This window comes from Erythrolamprus reginae, chromosome 3, assembly GCF_031021105.1.
Source record: "Erythrolamprus reginae isolate rEryReg1 chromosome 3, rEryReg1.hap1, whole genome shotgun sequence".
Taxonomy (NCBI): Eukaryota; Metazoa; Chordata; class Lepidosauria; order Squamata; family Dipsadidae; genus Erythrolamprus; species Erythrolamprus reginae.
In genome coordinates this window covers 191,649,081-191,671,133 of record NC_091952.1, presented here as the reverse complement: position 1 = coordinate 191,671,133, position 22,053 = coordinate 191,649,081, and the positions used below count along the sequence as shown (strand labels likewise).

The 22,053-nt window shown below is 36.8% G+C and overlaps 1 protein-coding gene across 3 annotated transcripts in view; it reads left to right on the top strand.

The window, feature by feature from the left end:
• SOCS6 (suppressor of cytokine signaling 6) overlaps window positions 1–5,063 on the top strand; it is a 45,722-nt gene extending 40,659 nt beyond the window's left edge. For all 3 annotated transcript variants that reach the window (XM_070747456.1, XM_070747454.1, XM_070747455.1), the window contains one exon: window positions 1,096–5,063. In XM_070747456.1, the coding sequence (XP_070603557.1) occupies window positions 1,231–2,823 (1,593 nt within the window). In that variant the 5' untranslated portion in view covers window positions 1,096–1,230 and the 3' untranslated portion in view covers window positions 2,824–5,063. The remainder of the gene's footprint in view (window positions 1–1,095) is intronic.
• Window positions 5,064–22,053: the final 16,990 nt, after the last annotated feature.

Genomic DNA, 22,053 nt, shown 5'->3' with positions numbered 1-22,053 from the left:
GTTAGTTTGTTTATATATTCGAAACTCAACTGCCTCGTACAGAGTACTAACATGATCACTTGACCCCAGGACAATGCAACCATCATTAATATGACCTAATTAGCAAGTATCTGAATATAAATCACATGACCAGGGGGGATATTATAATTGTTATAAATGTGAAAATTTGTCATCAGTCACTTTTTTCAGGGCCATTGTAACTTTGAATGATCACTAAGCAAACTGTTATAAGCCGAGGACTACTTGTTTATAGAAAAAAGGGTCTGAAACCAGGATAATAGCACAGTCTTAGAATTTTGGATATAGATTGTGATTTGGTTTGAATTTATATTAATGTACAGTGTTCATTTAATATATTTTCTACCTATTACTGTATTTCTCTACATTATTCCAGAGAACATGACTGTCGGACATGAAAAAGAGAGCTTGTGTAAAGTCATTTGTTTATTGGAAGCAAAATTGTCAATCACTAAGTTGCATTTCCTTTTTGTTATTGGGACTTTTTTCCTTGCCTCATTTTTTCTTAGCGAGGCATTTCTTTGTGCAAGGTCCACATGTCTATCAGCTTGGACACACAAACAAATTATATCCTAATGTTTTTAACCATAAGCCTCTTCAGTTTGGGATGGTTACAGAAAATGCTTGCCAAATTTAATAAGTGGCTGAAACAGAATGAAGTGGTTATCTTTCAGATTATAAGAAGAACAAGAAGAAATAGCATATTTTAAAATTCAATTTATTGGACAGGCACTAACTGAGATTTGCCAGTTTAGTTATTTTAGCACAATGGTATTAAAATTAACAGAAATGGAAGAAGAATTATGCAAAAGAATACCTATGAAGTATATGAGTGTACAGTTTGATGACAACTGTTTGAACTATAATGTATTCTAACCCAAAATATGAGATATAAAAATAAGCCAACATAATGTATGAAATAAACAATGTTCAATAAAATAGACTCCCATTGATCAGTAGTAATGTTGATATCAACTCTGCTTATTAATTTTGTTAGTTTACATTTTAATTATTCAAATTTCTTTACAGATCATGCCCTCCATGAAATTTATTGTTTGTTTGTTTCTTTGTTTTCAGGAAATGGGTCTTGAAAGTTAATGAGTCTGGATAAGGCGCATCAATGTGGAAGCATCGGCTTCAGACGTTTTAGGGACAGATCTCTGGTACACTCAAGAATAAACAAAATCCTTACCAGATTTGCTGCAATTCATAATGAAGAAAATTAGTCTCAAGACCATTCGTAAATCTTTTAACTTAAATAAAAGCAAAGATGACAGTGACTTTGTTGTGGTTGCACAGCCGTCATTAAATGATTTTGGAAAAGATGACTCCTTATTTGCTAGCTGTTATGGTAAAGATTTGGCTACCTGTGACATCAATGGTGAAGATGAGAAAGGTGGCAAAAACAGATCAAAGAGCGAAAGCTTAATGGGTACATTAAAAAGACGACTTTCAGCAAAACAGAAGCAAAAAGGTGGAAAGGGCAGCACGCCATCCGTGAGCTCTGCTGATGAAGATACCTTTTCTTCTTCTTCCGCTCCAATAATTTTCAAAGATGTAAGAGCTCAAAGACCTCTCCGGTCCACATCCCTCCGAAACCACCATTATAGTCCAACACCATGGCCCCTTCGGCCAACAAACTCAGAAGAAACATGTATAAAAATGGAAGTGAAAGTAAAGGCCTTGGTCCACTCTACAAACCCAAGCCCTGCACTGAATGGTGTACGCAAAGATTTCCATGACTTGCAGCCAGACAGCAGGTTCCATGAACAAAACAGTGCATTCAAAAGTACAGAATCTCAGAATGGAGATTTGCATCTTCATATTGATGAACACGTGCCTGTAGTTATTGGACTTATGCCTCAGGACTACATTCAGTACACTGTGCCTTTAGATGAGGGAATGTATCCTTTGGAAGGATCACGTAGTTACTGTCTGGATAGTTCCTCACCCATGGAGGTTTCAACTCAAATGGGTAGTAGTACATTTCATGAAGAAGAGGTTTCAGTGAATCAGGACGTAGTAGTTGCTCCAGATATCTTTGTGGACCAAACAGTAAACGGTTTATTGATTGGTACAACAGGAATCATGTTGCAAAGTCCAAGAGTTAATGATGTTCCCCCACTTTCGCCATTGCTACCTCCAATACAGAATAATCAAATCCAAAGGAACTTTAACAGCCTGAATGGCACAGATGTCCACGTGGCTGAAAGTTTGCGCTGCCATTTGAATTTTGATCCTAACTCTGCACCAGGAGTTGCAAGAGTCTACGATTCTGTACAAAATAGTGGCCCAATGGTTGTAACAAGTCTCACAGAGGAACTTAAAAAACTGGCAAAACAAGGATGGTACTGGGGCCCGATCACACGATGGGAAGCAGAGGGGAAATTAGCTAATGTTCCCGACGGTTCATTTCTTGTGCGAGATAGCTCTGACGACCGTTACCTTTTAAGTCTGAGTTTCCGTTCTCATGGTAAAACACTTCATACTAGAATTGAGCATTCAAATGGTAGGTTTAGCTTTTATGAACAACCCGATGTGGAAGGACATACTTCTATAGTTGATCTAATTGAACACTCGATTAGGGACTCTGAAAATGGTGCATTTTGCTATTCGAGATCTCGATTACCTGGATCTACAACTTACCCAGTGAGACTAACCAACCCAGTATCTCGTTTCATGCAAGTACGTTCCTTGCAGTACCTGTGTCGGTTTGTTATACGTCAGTATACCAGAATAGATCTGATTCAGAAACTGCCTTTGCCAAACAAAATGAAGGATTATTTACAAGAAAAGCACTACTGAAGGCTTGTGGAAAACTTGCAGTTTGCACTTTGGGAATAACAACAACAACAACAAAACATAAAAGAGTGGTTGATACACAGTTTACAAACTTAATTATTACTAGGGGTTTTTTGCTGTCATAATTTCATTTTTGTGCATAAAGAAGAGTAATGCATTTTGAGTTTAATGGATATTTGGGGGTTTTCTTTTTAAAACCATCTCAAAGGATTTTTTTTAGAAGAGTAAAATAACTATCATTCAGTGTGCAAAATAATCACAATGTGAATGATAAATATTGTCCTTAAACTCCCCACCTCCTTTGCTGCTAATCCACTGTGATTTTATGCATTTGAAGCACATTTCATGTGTTTTCAACCATAAGTAAAAAAAAAATGAAACTTGATGGGATATATTTTGTCATTTTCAAATAGTCTGGGGTTGGGGTTTTTTTCTTAATTTTAAAAAAAGTTTGGGGTAAAATATACTGGTTATCAAATTTGGATACGTGCTTAAAATAATCCCATAATATCTAATTTAAAATATATAACTGTAAATTGGAGGGAATATGTGATCCAATGCAGTTATGCATCATACATTTTGAAAGCTTCCTTTCGCCTAAGCAGTTCCATTATTGCAGGTGTTGTTTTGTTTCTTGTATTCATTCTGAAGCATTTTTAAATTTGAAAATACCCTTTGAAAAATATCTGTAAAATAAATACTGGAAGTCAATAACATTCAAACAAAAATCTAAATATACTTTAATTATTTAAAAGAAATTGAAGGGATTGTAGAAATCTGATTTAAATAAAAACTATTCAGGTAATTTCAGAACTGAGATTTGTCTCAACTGAAATTTTTAAAAATTATGTAACATTGAATTTTAAAATACAGGTAGTCCTCAACTTACAACCTTTTACTAAGCAGCTGTTTAAAGTTATGACCCTGACATTACCAACTTACAACTAGTTTTTGAAGTTAGGACTACCATAGCATTCCCATGGTCACAGGATCAAAATTTGGTTGCTTGTCATGTATTCCCGACAGTTGGAGGATCCTGGGGTCATGTAAACACCATTTGTGATCCCCCTAGCTAGCTTTTGACAAAGTCATGGGGAAAGCCATGACCACATGGTTCATTTAACTGCAGTGATTCACTTAACAACCATTGCAAAAAGGATAATGATATTGGGTAGAACCACAACCTTGCTTAATAAAAGAAAATCTGATTCCAATTGTGGTCGTAAGTCGAGGACTACCTGTATCCTTTAATTACTACAACAAATAGCTCATCTTAATGGGAACTTAAATTTCATTAATTTCCTTGAATGAGGTAATCACATGTATAATCTTTTCCCATGGAAAATGATAAGATGAAGGAGTACTTAACTTTGGCTTCAGTTTTAAATGGGCTTTCCTTTATTATTCAGTATTAATTTACCCTCATTATAATTTAGTATAATTGGCAAGTGAAGAGAACCAAAATTAACCCTTTGAATATTATTTTTGAGATAAAAATGCACGTTTTTAAATTAACATTGACATTGACATTAAATAGCAAAATAGTCACCATAGGAAATATTCAAGTGCATTACCACTTTCATTTCTACAAATTCTTATTTGAAAAAAAGGAAAATCCATATAATTTTGGATACTTGTAATGGGATAATCTGCCAGGAACAACAGGATTTCCATAGTCTCAGTATCTGGTTTTCTCTCCTTTAGTGAGGTCTGCATAGGAGAAGTTTTCAATAAATTGGGGGGCATATAAATGAGGCTGTTTTACAGCCTGGACCCAGTCTTGACAAACACCTTCACCTTTTTTTGATGAAAAATTGGAGAAAGTTGATGTTAATTGACTCCATTGCCTTTAGTAGGCTTTAAGTCTGATAGTGTTGTTTTGTGTATGTTTTTGTAGAAAAAAAATGCCAATAGGTTTATAAAGAAATTACAGCCTAACTGTTTTAAAATATTTGTGGTCAGAAGACTATTTCTGCAAGTTGTTCCATGATGAACATTATACTGTGGAAGCAAAGTATTCTTATGTTAATAAGAGTTTTTGTGAACCAAAATCTTAACAAGTAGGAAACTGTATACTGAAATTTCTGAATAAAATCATGCAATTTGAGAGTGCGGTTTTAAAGTCACAGAAATTAGTTTGTGCCACTGCAATGTGTCTTTTTTATTCTTTCTTTATTTTTATTTTTACATTTTTCTCATATGAATACTGAATATTTTTCTGATTATTAAAACATTTAAAGGGTGATGAAAATTTGAGAAATCTTTATTTTGGGGTATTTCACTCTTGCCTCTTCTACCTATTTTGTGGTTTTTCTGAATGAATTTACACAATTAATATATGAAGGTGGCTGCAGTGGCCTGACATCTTGGTTTGTGTGAGTCAATATGCTAAATTTCTATTTTTAAAAAACATATTTTTAGATCATAATGTTTAAGAGCGTATTAGAGACAAAGTATGTCTTTTGCTCTGGGATATATAGGGGGAAACAGTTCTCTTACCAAGTTACAGAATAATAGATTTAAAAAAATTAATTATATAAAGAGAGATGTTCTTAAATTTCTGGGCAAATTTTTTTCTATATATGTGTGTATCTTGAATTCAACATTCTGATATTTATGCAGAATCTTCATTTTTGTTTCTTAAGTTTTACTCCCAAGCAAGATTACAAATTTTATATATAAAAGGCACAATGATATATGATGGTACCATATTTTGCCTACGGAAAAATATGCTTTTTTTTTCTATAGCAGGAAAGTAGAGTACAAGCCTTGTCTCTAAGAGGGGCGGCATACAAATCCAATAAATAATAATAATAAGATATGTCAAATAAAGGACTGTTTACTTAGTGGTAGATGAAGAAAGTTCTCTGGAGTAACTAATGTATATTATGACAAAACTTTTTTTTAAAGTCCCACTGTTTAACACACAATGATTTGAGGGACTATGATGGTATTACAATTCTTTATTTATATTTTTAATAGCTCTATCCTATTTCCAGCTATATGGTAAACACGGAACTTGCTTGCTACATTTGTCACCATCTTTTTACATCTTCAGTTAATTAATATTTAAAATATGTTCTTGTATTGCACGCCTAGTCCTATCCCTCACAGAACAAACATTTTTTTTCTCATTATATAGATCTAGGAAAGACACCATGCTTAACAAATGGCCATGTGAATGAGAAGGTCCTTCTTCAGTAGCCTTTCTGTCTTCCCTTCATTTTCCAAAGAACTAGACTATGATAGTTACAGCCAATATCATACACTAATCTCCAAACAAAACTGATAGAAGGAAGAGCCTTGAGCCACCTGCATTTGGCCGACCAATAATTGTACACCAATAAGAGCAGATTTTTTTGTTCTTCTAGGCTAGGCTATTTCATTGAGAGCCGCATCAGGATTGTGTTTGACCTATGGGGCCAGGCTGGACATGGCCAGCTTGACATCACTTGTGTTGGTGTCTGTGGTGCCTCAACTGGTCTGCCAGAAAAAAACAGGCTCCTGAGCTCCATTTTCAGTCACGACTGCCACCTTCTGCCAGTGAATATGCCCCCCATGCTTTGTTTTCACTGGCAAAGGGCAGCAGTAGGCCAGTCTGGCTGGTTCTAGGGCAGTCCTGTGGGCCAAATCTAAGCACCCCATGAGCTGAATCCAGCTCCCGGACCTTGAGTTGACACCCTTGTTCTAGGTTGATAAATGGACAATCTCGCAAAGGCAATGCTATCTTTATTTTCTGCTTGGTTGGCTATGGCAGTTACAGGTTAGCTTGACGGTTGGAAAACACTTGAGAAGTCATCCACTTAGGTCTTCTGGGTGGCAGCTCTTTAAGGTAGTAAGACTAATAGCTATTGATAAATGCTTTGAACACCTCATCTTCATTGTGCCAATTAAGACCTTTGCTGTGTCTTTATGTATGTGTCAATAAGTGGTATGCTGCATATTAGATTGAAAAATAATGGAAAATTTGCAATGAGTTGATTGGAAATTTCATCAAAAATTTCTTGTGAATTGTCTTCTCTTGCTTGTTTAATCATTGTAGAAAGCATGTATATTTTGCCATGCATAATTGTACGTGGCTTTCTGTTCTTCTGCCTATTTCTGTTAGCCAGTGCTCCCTTGTTCAGTGGGACAATTCAGAACAACTATTGAAACATGGAAATACCTGCTTACAAAAAGTGCTGCAACTAAATTTTATTTTTCTCTCAAATATTACATCGGTTGAGCATTTGTGCAGCTCATGTTGGAGAACACATAGGCTGTTTCATGTTTATATTTAGTACATTTTAAGAAGAAATGTTATATATAAGAAAATGGGTACCCTCAAAATGGAAAACCTTAGCTGCCTAACATTTCTTGTAACACAATGAGAAATTTAGATTCTATGAAAGTTTTTATGCTATTGAAATGTTGACAGAAGAAACAAATCCATTTTGACAGTATTGATATAAACCTAAAATTGATTAATTAAAAAAATTACTATAACCTGCATGTTAGCCTAGTTTAAGTTAATAAATACAATTGGTAAATTTTAGTAACATAATTATTTTTTAAATGTTTCAGTAGATCAACAGAAAAACAATGAAAAATCACTGTTACACAGTTAATCATAAAAGTAAGGCAATAACAAAAGTTGCTTTTATTGTTTTATTTCTCTATATACAAAAAAAAAAGTTGTTCTCCATATGGGTGGAACTATCACCCAGGATAGGTTGATCTCGTCCAATCAGCTGGCTCAGACTGACCATGTGGTGCTTGAGTGGGGCAATGTAAGATAACAGCAGTACTCGGCTAAAGTCATCGCTACCATGCAAGTCTCCAGAAGGCATTCCACGGACCGTATTTACTCCACTATGTGGAAGAGGTTTTGCAACTGGTGGCAAGCAAGGTTGCTCTCCAACATAAATATCAATCCCTAAGATCCTGGACTTCCTACAGAAGGGTCTTGCCTCCCAATACCATCTGGAGGCAGGTGACAGCATTGCCCTCTGTCCTGTACCATGGGGAGGCCCCTTTCCTGACACAACATCCTGTCCTCCAGTGGTTTCTCAAAAGGGCCACCAATCTTTGCCCACCGGTGATTCACTAATTCTGAGCCTGGGACCTCTCCATGGTCTTGCATTGCCTTACCCAGTCTCCCCAATGTGCCACTAAGATCAGCTACCCTAAGGCACAAGACCTATAATGTGGTCTTCCTGTTGGCCATCCCCCCAGGAAGGATTGTCAGCCCTCTCAGTTAGACTACACTTATGTCGTCCTCCGCGTGGACCTGTCGTTTTTGTCTTAAGATCAACACATGGTTCCGTAGAGCTCAAGAACTCATCTTACCAAATTTTTGTCCCAGTCCAGTTCATACTCTGCAGTTAAAATGGCTTAGGTTGAACATGCAGAGGGCCTTCTGTATTTATGTTAAACGAACATCCTCCCTTCACATAATGAAGTCTAGCTTCATGGCGTTCTTGCCATCTTCCTTGGGCCAGAAGGCATCAGCCTCTACACTTGGCAGATGGATCTGTACCATGGTCGCAACTGGGCACGAAACGGCCATGGCACATCCTATGTGGACCACGGCAGTCTATGCATAGTGTGATGACCTCAGCAGCCTTGGTGACTCAGGCATCTCTTGAAGATGTGTGCCACGCTGCTTCCTGGGTAAATCCATTTCAGTTTGTCCATCATAAAATCTATACCTTCACATCAGCGGACATATCATTTGTGTCCGACGAAGAGTGCCTCAGCGGGTTCTTGTAGACAGCACTCTGAGGGGCCCATCTCCTTCCCTCCCAAGGACAGACTGGGTATGTCCCATCCTGGGTGATAGTTCCACCCACTATGAAGAAGGGGCATTAGTCTTACTTGATATGCTGCTTCTCATAGGGTGGAACTATCATCCAGTCCCACCGAAGTTCCGCTGGGCATGTACAGTATTAAATAGCTTCCTTTACCATGTCTGAGGATTCCTGTATTCTTGATCTCACATTGAGTCTGTTTTAATCGGCTTTATCATAACTGGCAAGGGGAGCATCCAAATTCAAATGAGCAGGCTGAGTCTTCAGCTAATTGGACAAGATCAATATATCCTGGATGATAGTTCCACCCTGCAAGAAGAGGCATATTGGGTAAGACCAATGCCCCCTTTTTAATGAGAGGGTTTTTTAAAAAAAAAAAAGTCTATAGCGATTAATTTTTGTACAATGTAAGAGAAATAAATAATCAAGTCAGCCTACATGCATACTTAGGTAGAAGAATTCAGCTTCTCAAAATAAGAGAACCTTTCTTTTAAAATTCGCCAAATCTTTTAATAGATTAAATTGTTAGAAGCAACAGATATTTTCAACGTTGCTGAGATGTATCTGCCTGTCTTATCTAGCTGTTATCTAATAAATTAGAAAATAGTTTTCAATTAAACAAGGCAATAGAGATGAAAAGCTAATTCTATCTGTCTGTCTCTGTCTGTCTGTCTGTCTGTCTGTCTGTCTGTCTGTCTGTCTGTCTATCAAAGTGTGTTATATAAACTGAGGCAGAAATTCTGGCACATTGGTTTATGGACAAGAAGCAAGTTTCTGTTTCTCTTTCTCCATATATATATTAGCCAATGCTTTACATTTGATCTATAAATAGTGCACCATAGTGCACCATAGTCTCAAATGTTATTTGTTTCAGTACTTCCCCAAACCACACAAAGGAATATTTCTTATTGTGTATTCATGAGGCAAACATACATGGTTAATCCAAAAATCTTGCACATCAAGTATAAGATTGCTTTTACATTCAGCTCCAGCCTTCTCTGATTATTAGCACTGGACATGTCTTACAGGAATTTATTGAACAGAGCCAAAACAATGGTTTTCGTATTTCAAGGATCTTGTAACACAGCTTGTAAAGAGTATCATGATAAACTTCAAAGGATGTTTCACCTAAAGCCAGGTCTTTGATGTGGGGAACTTCCAATTTTCCAATGGAAAATCTTACATATTGTAGAATTGGAATTAAAAGTACTGAAGATCTCAATATATTCCATAACATCTGTAACTGCAGAAATAGTGCTTGCCTGTTACATTTTTTTTAAGATTGGATTGCTCAAAAGAAAGGGAATGCAGGTTGCAGCTGCTATTATCAGTAAATTTATTATTAGATAATTTGCTAATATCCCTAAATTTATTTCATAGATCATTGAGAAAAAATGAAAGTTTGATAGAGTCAGATATTCAGGTGATGTTTAGAAATATTTTTCCATGTAAGTTTTAAATAATGATTACATACTGTAATTTTACCCAAGTGATCTTCTGGAAAAGGGGATTAAAATGGAGCTTTACTTATCTCCATCTTGTGGTCAATGTTTAGTTCTGGAGATAAAATCTTGTAAACCGAAGAATGGGATTTTTTTTTTAAGCCACAGGTATCTTTATAGTACATCAAGGTGCTTATCTCCTTATGAAACCTAATTGGTGAATTTTACAAAACATGCTGTTTTTCAGAAAAACGCATTTCTTAATATGTAAATATTGGAATTGTTAAATAAAAGCAAAATACCAGCAATATGCTGACTATGAATTCCAGTAAGGAATGATCTTCAGCCACATAACTTAAATTTTTAATAAGCTAAAAGATTATTACATCAGCAATCACTAATATTGTAAAATATTATAAAATGTGAATAAAACATTTGTTGATAAAAGTTGGGATAGTTCCTAAAAAAATACTGTAAAGTTTGAAGTATTTGGAAAATGATCCAAACCCTTTATGCCAATAATGGGGCGGAAGGGTGAATTATTATCACATTTTGTATTACTGTGTGTTGGGGGGGGGGATTTTATAGTGGTGGTGGAGTGCCATGAAAATAATACTTAAAATCCAGATTGCTGTAGTTTACACTTTTCTGTATGTTTCAATAATGTGTGCACTATTTGTATTAAGCACACAACAGAATGAATTATCCAAAGTCCATTGATTTTAAGTGTGTTTTGGTTTGTTAAAAAGATTACAGTAATTTCTTGCACATTTTTTGAAAGAAATTGTATAAGAATTATGTATCTGCTTCTAGATACAGTGTGTAAATAAAAAAAACATTTACAAAAATCCTTGGTGAATATTTTAATGAAATATCAAAAATTGCGTAGGCTCCTCCTCTTCCTCTCATTGATGGTGAAAAAAAGTTGTTCCACTTCATAATGGATTTATTGAATGAGTTTTAACCTCTATGCAGATTCTTAGTATCCTAGGGCAGTGTTTCCCAACCTTGGCAACTTGAAGATATTTGGACTTCAACTCCCAGAATTCCCTTGGCAACTTGAAGTTGCCAAGGTTGGGAAACACTGTCCTAGGGAAATTAAATGGCATTAAAATTATGCCAAAAATAGTGCCATCTACAAAAGCCAAGAAGAAAAGAATGGAGATTTTGAGATGTGTGAGCCAAATTCAGTTTGTTAGGCTTCACTCTTAGCTGGTTTTATTTTATTCAGCCTTATAATGCTGATATTGATAAAATGAAGACCCAGATTTTTGCGGTCTATATGCCGACTCTGTAAATCACTTCGAGAGGACTGTAGAACACTGTGAAGCAGATTGAGCCGGGGTGGCACAGCAGGTAGAGTGATATACTGCAGGCCACTGAAGCTGATTGTAGGTCAGCGGTTCAAATCTCATCAAGGTGGACTCAGCCTTCCATCCTTCCAAAGTGGGTAAAATGAGGACCCGGATTGTGGGGGCAATATGCTGGCTCTGTTAAAAAGTGCTATTGCTAACATGTTGTAAGCCGCCCTGAGTCTAAGGAGAAGGGCGGAATAAAAATTGAATAAATAAAATAGATAAATGAAATAAAACAAATATATAAGTTTAAGGGTTCTTGATATTTATTTATTTATTTATTTATTCATCCACCCACCCACCCATCTCTTTCTATCTATCTATCTATCTATCTATCTATCTATCTATCTATCTATCTATCTATCTATCTATCTTTTTAGAATTACCTCAAATTAAAATCCCAAAATTACATTGTTATCTTGTTAACACTTTTTGAAAAGCTAACTTTTGACTTAGCAACCATTTTAAGCTCCTCCTCTTTGAAAAGGAAAAGGCTGAATAAACTACTGTTATGCACACTTGCTCCTTCTTTAAGTCTCCGGGGAAGGTCTAAACAAAACCAGTTCATTGGAAAATTTCTACTTCCAAACAGACTTTGAAGGTAAAAACCTTTTCTAAGAAAAGTCCAACACAATGGAAAAAGTGATGAAAAGATTTAAAAAGATTAGAGGACAAAAAAGGAATCTAGAAAGGAATCCAATTGCAACTGAGTAGTGTACAAACTTTAGTATGCATTTATTATAAACAAACAAAATATTGGATTTTGAGCTTTGGGGTTTTACTTTACTGACATCTAGAGGTTGTGTCCACATTTTGGAACCAAACCTTCATATTCCTACTTCAAAGTTAAATAACAAAGCTGCTCAGTGCTGTGAGAAGGATGCAGTTCAGTATGAACTAACTCCAATTTGTCATAAGTGCTTTCTGAGGATGGCTTCCTCTGTCCATATCTCCTGTTGGTACCAAAAGAGCAGAAGTAAAAGTTTGGAGTGAAAATAGGCAATCGGGATTACTCTGTTCCACCTATTCCTTCTTTTTTAATAATCTAAGATCCAGTTTAGTGCTGAACCCGTAAATTTCTTTTTAAACCAATTAAAAAGTATATTTTAGTGGGGATATGACATGTGATTCCTGGCTATATGATTCTTATAAAAACTGTGTAATTCCAACTCTGATTCTAAAAGCATCAAGCTAGAAACAATGGATAAACCTTTTTGACTATGTGCAGTGACAACTCAAGGTTGAGTCAGCCTTCCATCCTTCCGAGGTGGGTAAAATGAGGACCCGGATTGTGGGGGCAATAGCCTAGCTCTGTTAAAAAGTGCTATTGCTAACATGTTGTAAGCTGCCCTAAGGAGAAGGGCGGCATAAAAATCAAATCAAATAAATAAATAAACTCCCAAAACTACTATGACTTGAATTAATGAAAAGGAAAAGTCTTATGCTCTGCATTAAATATAATCTTAGCTTTATTCCCACTAATTTCCCACCTTTCCAATTTTTTTAGTCACCAAGAATCTGTTTTGAACTTTTTTCTTTTTACTTAAAAGGAGAGATGATAAGAAATGAAATTGCTTTGTACATGTTAAACTTGCGCTCATTCTCATCTCAAAATGGACAGTGAAGCTTTTTTCTACTGTAGAAGAGGAAAAAACAAAACAAAAACAGAATTGACCTACCATATCATTCAAACAGAAAAATAACATTGAGTGCAACAGCTGTCATAAAGAGGATTTCACCCCCCAATGAGAGAAAACTTCAAGTTCCTCAAAGCTCCAATTTATTATAAATGTCATGTTGGCAACATCTGGAGAAACCTGAATCTGGAAACTTCCAGGGTTTCCCCACCCAGTTGAAAGTTCACAACCCTGCCCCACACCCACAAGCTCATCATAAGGTCCAATCAAATCTTCACACTCAACTAGATACTGTCTCCGTGCAGGTGTACCCTGGTCCTTGAGTAAATAATTGTGTTATGACTAAGTGTCTCCAACGAAAAAACACTCCCAATTTCCCAGACTAAAATATGTGATGGTTGAAGCAAACACATATAATGGCTTCCAGAACTGACGGGAAATATTGAGGTAAATATTGAGGTAGTCCTTTTGCGCATCCTGAACCACCACAATCCACTCACACATAAATATATTTATTTTTATTTATTTTTATTTATTGATTTTGTCCAATACACAATGAGGGTTTTAGTGGGTATAACATAGTAAAATACATAATGAAGGTTATAGAGGATATACTCATAGTAAAATATATCTAAGAAAGAATAGAAGATATAAGAATAAAACATCAATGAAAGAATAGAAGAAGAGATAAAGGAATAGAAGAAAGGAATAGGAGATATAGGAGAGCAATAGGACAGGGGACGGAAGGCACTCTAGTGCACTTGTACTCGCCCCTTACTGACCTCTTAGGAATCTGGAGAGGTCAACCGTGGATAATCTAAGGGTAAAGTGTTGGAGGTTTGGGGATGACACTATGGAGTCTGGTAATGAGTTGCACGCTTCAACAAGTCGGTTACTGAAGTCATATTTTTTACAGTCAAGTTTGGAGCGGTTAATATTAAGTTTAAATCTGTTGTGTGCTCTTGTGTTGTGGTTGAAGCTGAAGTAGTCGCCGATAGGCAGGACGTTGCAGCATATGATCTTGTGGGTTATTCTGTTAAACTCAGTGTCCACAGGCAGGACGTTGCAGCATATGATCTTGGGGGCAATATTTAGATCATGTTTAAGGCGTCTTAGTTCTAAGCTTTCTAGGCCCAGGATTGAAAGTCTAGTCTCGTAGGGTATTCTGTTTCGAGTGGAGGAGTGAAGGGCTCTTCTAGTGAAGTATCTTTGGACATTTTCAAGGGTGTTAATGTCTGAGATGTAATATGGGTTCCAAACAGATGAGCTGTATTCGAGGATGGGTCTGACGAAACTTTTGTAAACTCTGGTAAGTAGTGTGAGATTGCCAGAGCAGAAGCTATGTAGGATTAGGTTTACAACTCTTGAAGCCTTCTTGGCTATGTTGTTGCAGTGGGCTTTGGCACTTAAATCTTTTGTTATTAGTATACCGAGGTCTTTAACTGAGTGGAGGTTATCTGTGATAATTTGATTATTCTGTTCATATTTGGAGTTCAGATTCTTTTTCCCAATGTGTAGGACAGAGCATTTGCTAGTTCAGGCATCATTCAAAATTGCAATTCTCATCTCATTTGGAGAAGGGTGGGAAGGAGCACATGAGGCTTCCACGAGGCAAAATATTCTCGTTCCTGTTTTTTAATGTCTGCTTACCACGTCTTAACCAAGAGAAAAAGAACCCCAAAGCTTCAACCCTGCCCTTTCAAGTTCAGATTGTCTGTGACTCATTACACACTTGGAAATTATCCTGCAGCTCTGTCCCAGCAGAAACACCATGTTCATAGCTTCTAATATAGCCTTCAAACATACTGTATTTTTTGGACTATAAGATGTACTGGAGTATAAGACGCACCTTAGTTTTGGGGGAGGAAAATAAGAAAAAATCTGATTGGATGGTCTTGAATACCCTCAATCAGCTGTTTCCAGAGGTGAACCTTAGCAACAGGTTCATTGGTTGTGAGCTCTGTGCCTTGCTTTTTCAGCCTATGAAATAAACCTCCGTTTCAGAGGCATTTTTCCAATCTGTGAAACTTCTGTTTCAAAGGCTGGGCGGGGCTACATTTGGTGTATAAGATACACCCAAATTTTCACTCTCTTTTAGGGGGGGAGAAGGTGCATCTTATATTCCAAAATATAGGATACTTACAGTATGTTTATGGCAGTGTCAATTGTCTCCTCTATTTAGTCCTTCAGATAATCAGTATCAAAATGATGAAGCGTGGATGTTTATTGTCAAAGGGAAATTGCTCTTTCAGCCATGCAAGGAATTATGATAATTTTTCACTAAACCCTGGAACATTCCTGCACAAGTTGAAAACTGATAGGACTATATCAGTTGTCCTATTACTGGGACAACTGACTATAAATTAGCCATTGGAATCTCAGCAATTTTGCAAGCCACAGCAACTACTTGCAGAAATAGTCCTGGACTTCTAATCATGTAGTTACAACATTTCAGGGGGGAAAAAAGTGATTGTGGCCATTTTTCACACTTATTAGCTTAGCAGCATGATCATGTGATCAAAATTCAAATGCTTGGCAACCGACTCATATTTATGATGGTTGTAGTGTCTCGGGATCATGGGAAGATTTGTGATCTAACAAGCAAAGCCAAGGAGGAAGGGAGATTCACTTAACAAGCATGTCTAAGGTGACCAGATGTCCCACTTTCCATGGGACAGTCCCACTTTTTCATATTCTGTCCCACGTCCCACACAGTTTCAAAAATGTCCTGCTTTTCTTCTTCCTTCCTTCCTTCCTTCCTTCCTTCCTCCCTCCCTCCCTCCCTCCTCCCTCCCTCCCTCTTTCTCTCTCTCTCTTCTCTATGATGACAGAAGGAGCAGAAGGAAACGGCGAAGCATCTTGGGGTCATCCTGGGCTGCTGTACTTCCTGTGTCTCCCAGCTCAGGGTAGGCTTTGTACTTGCTATGAGCTTTGTGAAGAATTCTTCGGAACCGAGTGAGGGGATCCGTCTGCGGCAACACGTTACTGAGGCCATGCTCGCAGGACACGGCCTGGGTACCGGCAGCCTGTACATTGCTGAGAAGTGAGGGTATACATGTACATACATATCCGAGAACACCTTCAGAACACCCTGCCACTGGAAGGAATACGAGATATAATCCTAAAACTGGGCTTTTTTTTCATAGGAGGATGGGGAGGCAACCTGACCTGTGGATTTCATCTGCCATCAGATTTTTCCAACCTGGCGCCTTCCAGATGGGCCTGCAGCTCAGAAATGTTACCCGATCACAATATAACTGCAATTTCAATGAGTAATAATGGCTGGATGCCGTTTCTACATGGTCCCCCGGAGAGAAAGGGAGGGAGGATGAGAGAGAGAGAAAAATGAAGAGAATTTTTTTTGCCCCCCCCCTGTCAATGGTGTCCCTCTTTAGCAATGTTAAAATCTGGTCATTTTAATCATGTCACAACAACTGCAATGATTCACGTAACAACTGTGGCAAAAAGGTCATCTGCACCTCTATAACTGTCTGGTTCGGTGCTGCAACCCAACAGGACCGACACAGACTTCAGAGGATAATCAGAACTGCAGAAAAAACAATTGCTGCCAACCTGCCTTCCATTTAAGACCTGTATACTGCACGAGTCAAAAAGAGTGCGGTGAAAATATTTACTGACCCCTGGCATTTATTTATTTTATTTATTTATTTTGTCCAATCCTGGACATAAACTGTTTCAACTCCTACCCTCAAAATGTCGTTACAGAGCACTGCACACCAAGACAACTAGACACAAGAACAGGTTTTTTCCCAAACGCCATCACTCTACTAAACAAATAATTCCCTCAACACTGTCAGACCTTTTACTAAATCTGCACTTCTATTCTACTAGTTTTTCTCATCAGTCCTATCATCCTTTTCCTCCCACTTAGGACTGTATGACTGTAACTTGTTGCTTGTATCCTAAGATTTTTATTAATATTGATTGTTTCTTCATTGCTTATTTGACCCCTATGACAATCATTAAGTGTTGTACCACATGATCCTTGACAAATGTATCTTTTTCTTTCACGTACACTGAGAGTATATGCACCAAGATAAATTCCTTGTGTGTCCAATCACACTTGGCCAATAAAATTCTATTCTATTCTATTCTATTCTATAAAATGAGACAAAATCACTTAACAAATGACTTGTTTAGCAACAGAAATTTGGGGGTCAATTGTGGTTGTAAGTCGAGAACTACCTATATTCTTATTTTGTTCACCTACATCTAAACATCTTCCAGAAGCCAGTTGGGTAAAATGTGGGAACTGCAGCTCCCAGAATCCTCAGACAAACATTCATTCAACATATTTGGATTGCAGTGTTTGAGGGAGGTTGCTGTATACACATGTCAAAGTGTTTCTAAGACAGAGTTCTAACTGTGTATGTTTTGCAAAATCCATAAAACGCATTGTTTTTCAAAAGAAATATTTTAACTTGTTCAAAGGTAAAGGACAAGGTCACAATTAATCCCAGTTGAGACATAGGAAAAACATTAACATCTGACAAGTTAAATGATACGGATAAGTTTGAAAATTAAACTTAATGAATCCAACAACAACTTTTCATCTCAAAATCCTGGGTTTCTACATTCAGTTTCTGGGCCCCAAACTTACCAACTCACAGGAATTTTTTTTTAAAAAAAATCTGAAATGAATTTATGGCATAAACAATAATTCCTGTACATGTTTAAGAACAAGATGAAAGATAAGAAGCCGAGCAGGCACAAATAATCCCTTTCAATTTGAGAAAAGGTGGAACACCCAAAGGATTCTGTGTTTTGTTTTTCTTTTCTCCTTTCTTCTGGAACTGCTATGGTATGCAGTGAGGTGAAGCCAAAACTGAATCAGCACAAAAGCCTTCAAACAGTCATAGTAATTAAGGTACAAAATTAAGCAAGCTGAACTATAGGGTAGCATATGAGGGGGAAAAAGGAAAGCCATTTTATTTGCTCTTTAAAATACTTGTTAATTCAAGAATTAGGATGAACACTCTTATTTGACCTGTGCCATCTTTACATCACTTAGCTGGGGAAAATAAAAGGTATTATATTAAATGAATATACATGAATAGACTGTTAATGTCTAGGCCATGTACAAACAAAAAAAGCCCCACGCACTAAAAATATTTATTTATTTATTTATTTATTTATTTATTTATTTACTTACTTACTTACTTACTTACTTACTTACTTACTTACTTACTTACTTACTTACTTATTTATTTAGTTGGTTTGTATGCTGCCCCTCTCCATAGACTCGGGGTGGCTAACAACAGTAATAAACAGCAGGTAACAAATCTAATGTTTAAAATAATTAAAAAACCCTTATTAAAATCAAACATACACACAAACATACCATGCATAAATTGTATAGGCCTAGGGGGAAAAGAGTAGTTCAGTTCCCCCATGCCTGACAACAGAGGTGGGTTTTGAGGAGCTTACGAAAGGCAAGGAGGGTGGGGGCAATTCTGATCTCCGAGGGGAGCTGGTTCCAGAGGATCGGGGCCACCACAGAGAAGGCTTTTCTCCTGGGTCCCGCCATACGACATTGTTTAGTTGATGGGACCTGAAGAAGACCGACTCTGTGGGACCTAACCAGTCACTGGGATTCGTGCGGCAGAAGGCAGACCTGCATGTATTAATAACAAACAATAAAATGTCAAATAGATTCATTACATTATGGGTGTGGGCACGCACATGCACGCTATTACGCTCACACACAGCCTTTTGCTTGAGTCAAAACCTGAGCCAAGAAAGATTCGCCATCACTGGCCTGGAGGAATTTTGTCCATGAGTTTGTGATGGGCCGGACACGACTTTGCAACTAGCAACAAAAATTAGTATTGGATATTGCACTTGAAGCAGCATCAACAAGAATGCCTGAGGGACTAAAAGTCTGTAGAGATTCTCAGTCTTCCAAGTAATGGTTGTCTCCAAGGTGCTTTTTCAGGAAGCAACTGGACTTTCTTGTTTTTCTTGTTTGAAGACCTTTTGAAGAAACAGTCCAGTTGCCTCCTGAAATAGCACCTTTGGGACTTGAGGAGCTAGTAAGAGTGTATATTGGTACCAAAGGTAAGGCCTACAGTTAACAAATCTTGTGGTTCACTTCATTATTTTCTGGTGAAAAGCCACTCTATTTTCTATGCTGGCTGTACCTTGTTTTCAGTGGTTAGTTTAAAAATCTATTGAGATAAGGTTGCTTGTAAGACCTGTAATGAGCTCCCTATTCTTAATGTTTCCTTTCTTATCAGCAAGAATATTGAGGTGGACATTAGCTAGCAGCAAAGCTAGTTATGTTTCTCAGTCAGTGAAGGAAGGAACGAGAAAGTGAAGAATGCAAGCAGAAATAAAGAAACAAAGCAGAAACCATTGTTGTTTATGTCCAGGGTTAATTGGAAACTTCTTTTAAAAACAAAACAAAACACCACCTCTTTTGCTCTGGAAATAAGGAATTCAAAGCTCAGAATTGATTTCCTTATTTTCATTGTTCTTTCTAAATATTTTTTCCTGGAATTGGTCAAGAGAATTTCCTACAACCTCAATATGTCACACTCCTTGGGTTGTTTTAATGTTTGCAACCATCAAATTAAATAAATAAACAGATGAAAATCAATACCATTTTGAAAATACAGTACATGACAAAGCAATTCACCCTTCAAGGGAATTATCTGGAATGCTCTCTGATTTAATATGTGGTATAACTTTGATTGCTGTGTCCCACAATTGCCTTATCATTGCTTTCTATGTAGCTTGTTCATTAAAAAAATATGTCCATCTTGGAGAGTGCAGTGGTACAGAATTGACAGAGAACAGTTTCCCTCAGAATTGTTCATAATTAGGCATAAAGTTACAATAAATGATAGACATCTGATTCTATACATAACGACCAGGGCAAGAATTATATACGCTCAAATCTGGAAACCGTCCCGACATTGCTTAATTTAATAACAAAGATATATGAGATAGTGGAAATGACAAAACTTACATATGAACTACAGGACAAAGGTATTAAGGAATTTCACAATACTTGGGACAGGTGGTATATCTGGGTTACTAAAAATAAAATGAAATAAAAGAAAAGAAAAACAAGAATAATGAAAATGTTATTAAAGTTACTAGTCTAAGAAAGAAAAATCAAACTGTTATTAAAAAGAAACATTGTCATTGCAAGGCACAATTATACCATGAAAAAAAAAATAGACGAAATGAAAGTAATCACATAGAAATGCATTTGTTAATGGATAAGTTAGTAAGATGTATGTATAATAATAAACAAGAAAAAAATATTATTATAAATGAACAAGCTGCAAAAATCAATTATCCTGCAACTTAGCAGGTGTAAGTATTAAGCTCTGATACCAAAAACAACCCATGTATAAAGCATAAAGCTTTATTTTGTCGTGTATATATGTTGTTCTTCCTTTTTCTATATGGGTTTCTATGCATAAATAAGTATGTAATTTTATGCACTTTGTAATGTTGCATTGTTGTTTTGGTTATTTTTTTTAATGTAAATAAATAATAAAGTGTTTTTTTTCATGTCATTACTAGCTATCTAGATTTTATGAGGTAGACACGTATACCCAGGGGTGGGCTGCTGCCCGGGTGGGAGGGAACACAGTGGGGTAGCGAAAATGGAACTCCACCCAAGAGCACCCAATTTGCACTGAAAGATGTTGAAAGAAAATGCAGGGTGCCCTGCATAAGCCACGCCCACAGTGTGGTAGTAAAAATTTTGGTAACCCTTTACTGCATATACCCCTCATCGAAAGAGATAAATCAGGAGAGGAGAATGGATAAGGAGTTCGTTTTTATAACTTTGCTAAACAGTTGGAAATAAATTGTGAAGTCCATCTATTATATCTCCATGTTCAAATGCTAAGAGTAGAAGAGGAAGGTGCTTGACATACTGCTGAGGTAGAAACTAGGGATGCAATGGATTTAACTGTTTAGCATTCTCCCCCAAATAGAGAAAAAAGTGGCATTATACAGATTTAAGGCACTGGAAAGTATACCGGTTACTGCCTACAAAGTGCTTCAGACTTTTGTATCTTTTCAAGGCAATGAAATAACATGGCTGACACATCTATGAATCCTTGGTATAAGTGGCTTATAAAGGGGGTAATAATGCAATAATGAGACACAACAATTTGAAGCAAGATGTGGTCTTAGCAAAGCATTAAAAATGGCAATATGTCATATGATCTTGATTCTGTCTCTCTGTTAATGCATTCTAAAACCACATTGGGTTTTTTTGGGGGGGGGGAACTGCAGTATACAGCTGGCTCATATTTAAGTGATTGTCCAATAGGATTCCAAAGTACCACCTATACCCGCGATGGTGAACCTATAGCCTGTGTGCCCTAGGTGGTATGTGAGCTGTTGCCCTAGCTCAGCTCCAGCGAGCATGTGCCAAACAGCACATTTTACATTATAATTTTTACATTATATATTTTTTATTCAATCTAAAAATATTCAGCACAGTCACTGAAGACTGAATGGATCTCGAGGGAGGACAAAGAATGCCCACCTAATTCCAAATTTGTATTACATCATGGGTGTGCACTGCTTCCATATATTATGCAAACAGTACAAAAGTTACAATAGTTCAATAAAATTAATCTCTCCTAGAAAGCTTGGGAAATGATCCCTTGGCTAAGATCATTTCCTAAATGTTAAGAATGGTGCATAACTGGAGGACAGGCTATTTTATTTGATGTATGTTTATATTGGCTTTCCTTCCAGTCTAAATGTAGTTTTATTTATGGCAAGATTTGGGATGTGGATTCCATAATTTTCTTCTTACAAATGTTACTATTGTTTTTTTTAAATAATATTGAACTATCGGACAATAAACAGTGTTAAAATGTCATTTTCCATTTTTTTTTCTCCCACTTTCCTTCCCCTTCCAATGAAGGATCCCCTCCCCCAAATATATATATTTAAACATTTAAGGAAAAGACTCTCAGTGCTTGAACGTATTTTAGTTTTTGTCTCTTTCAGT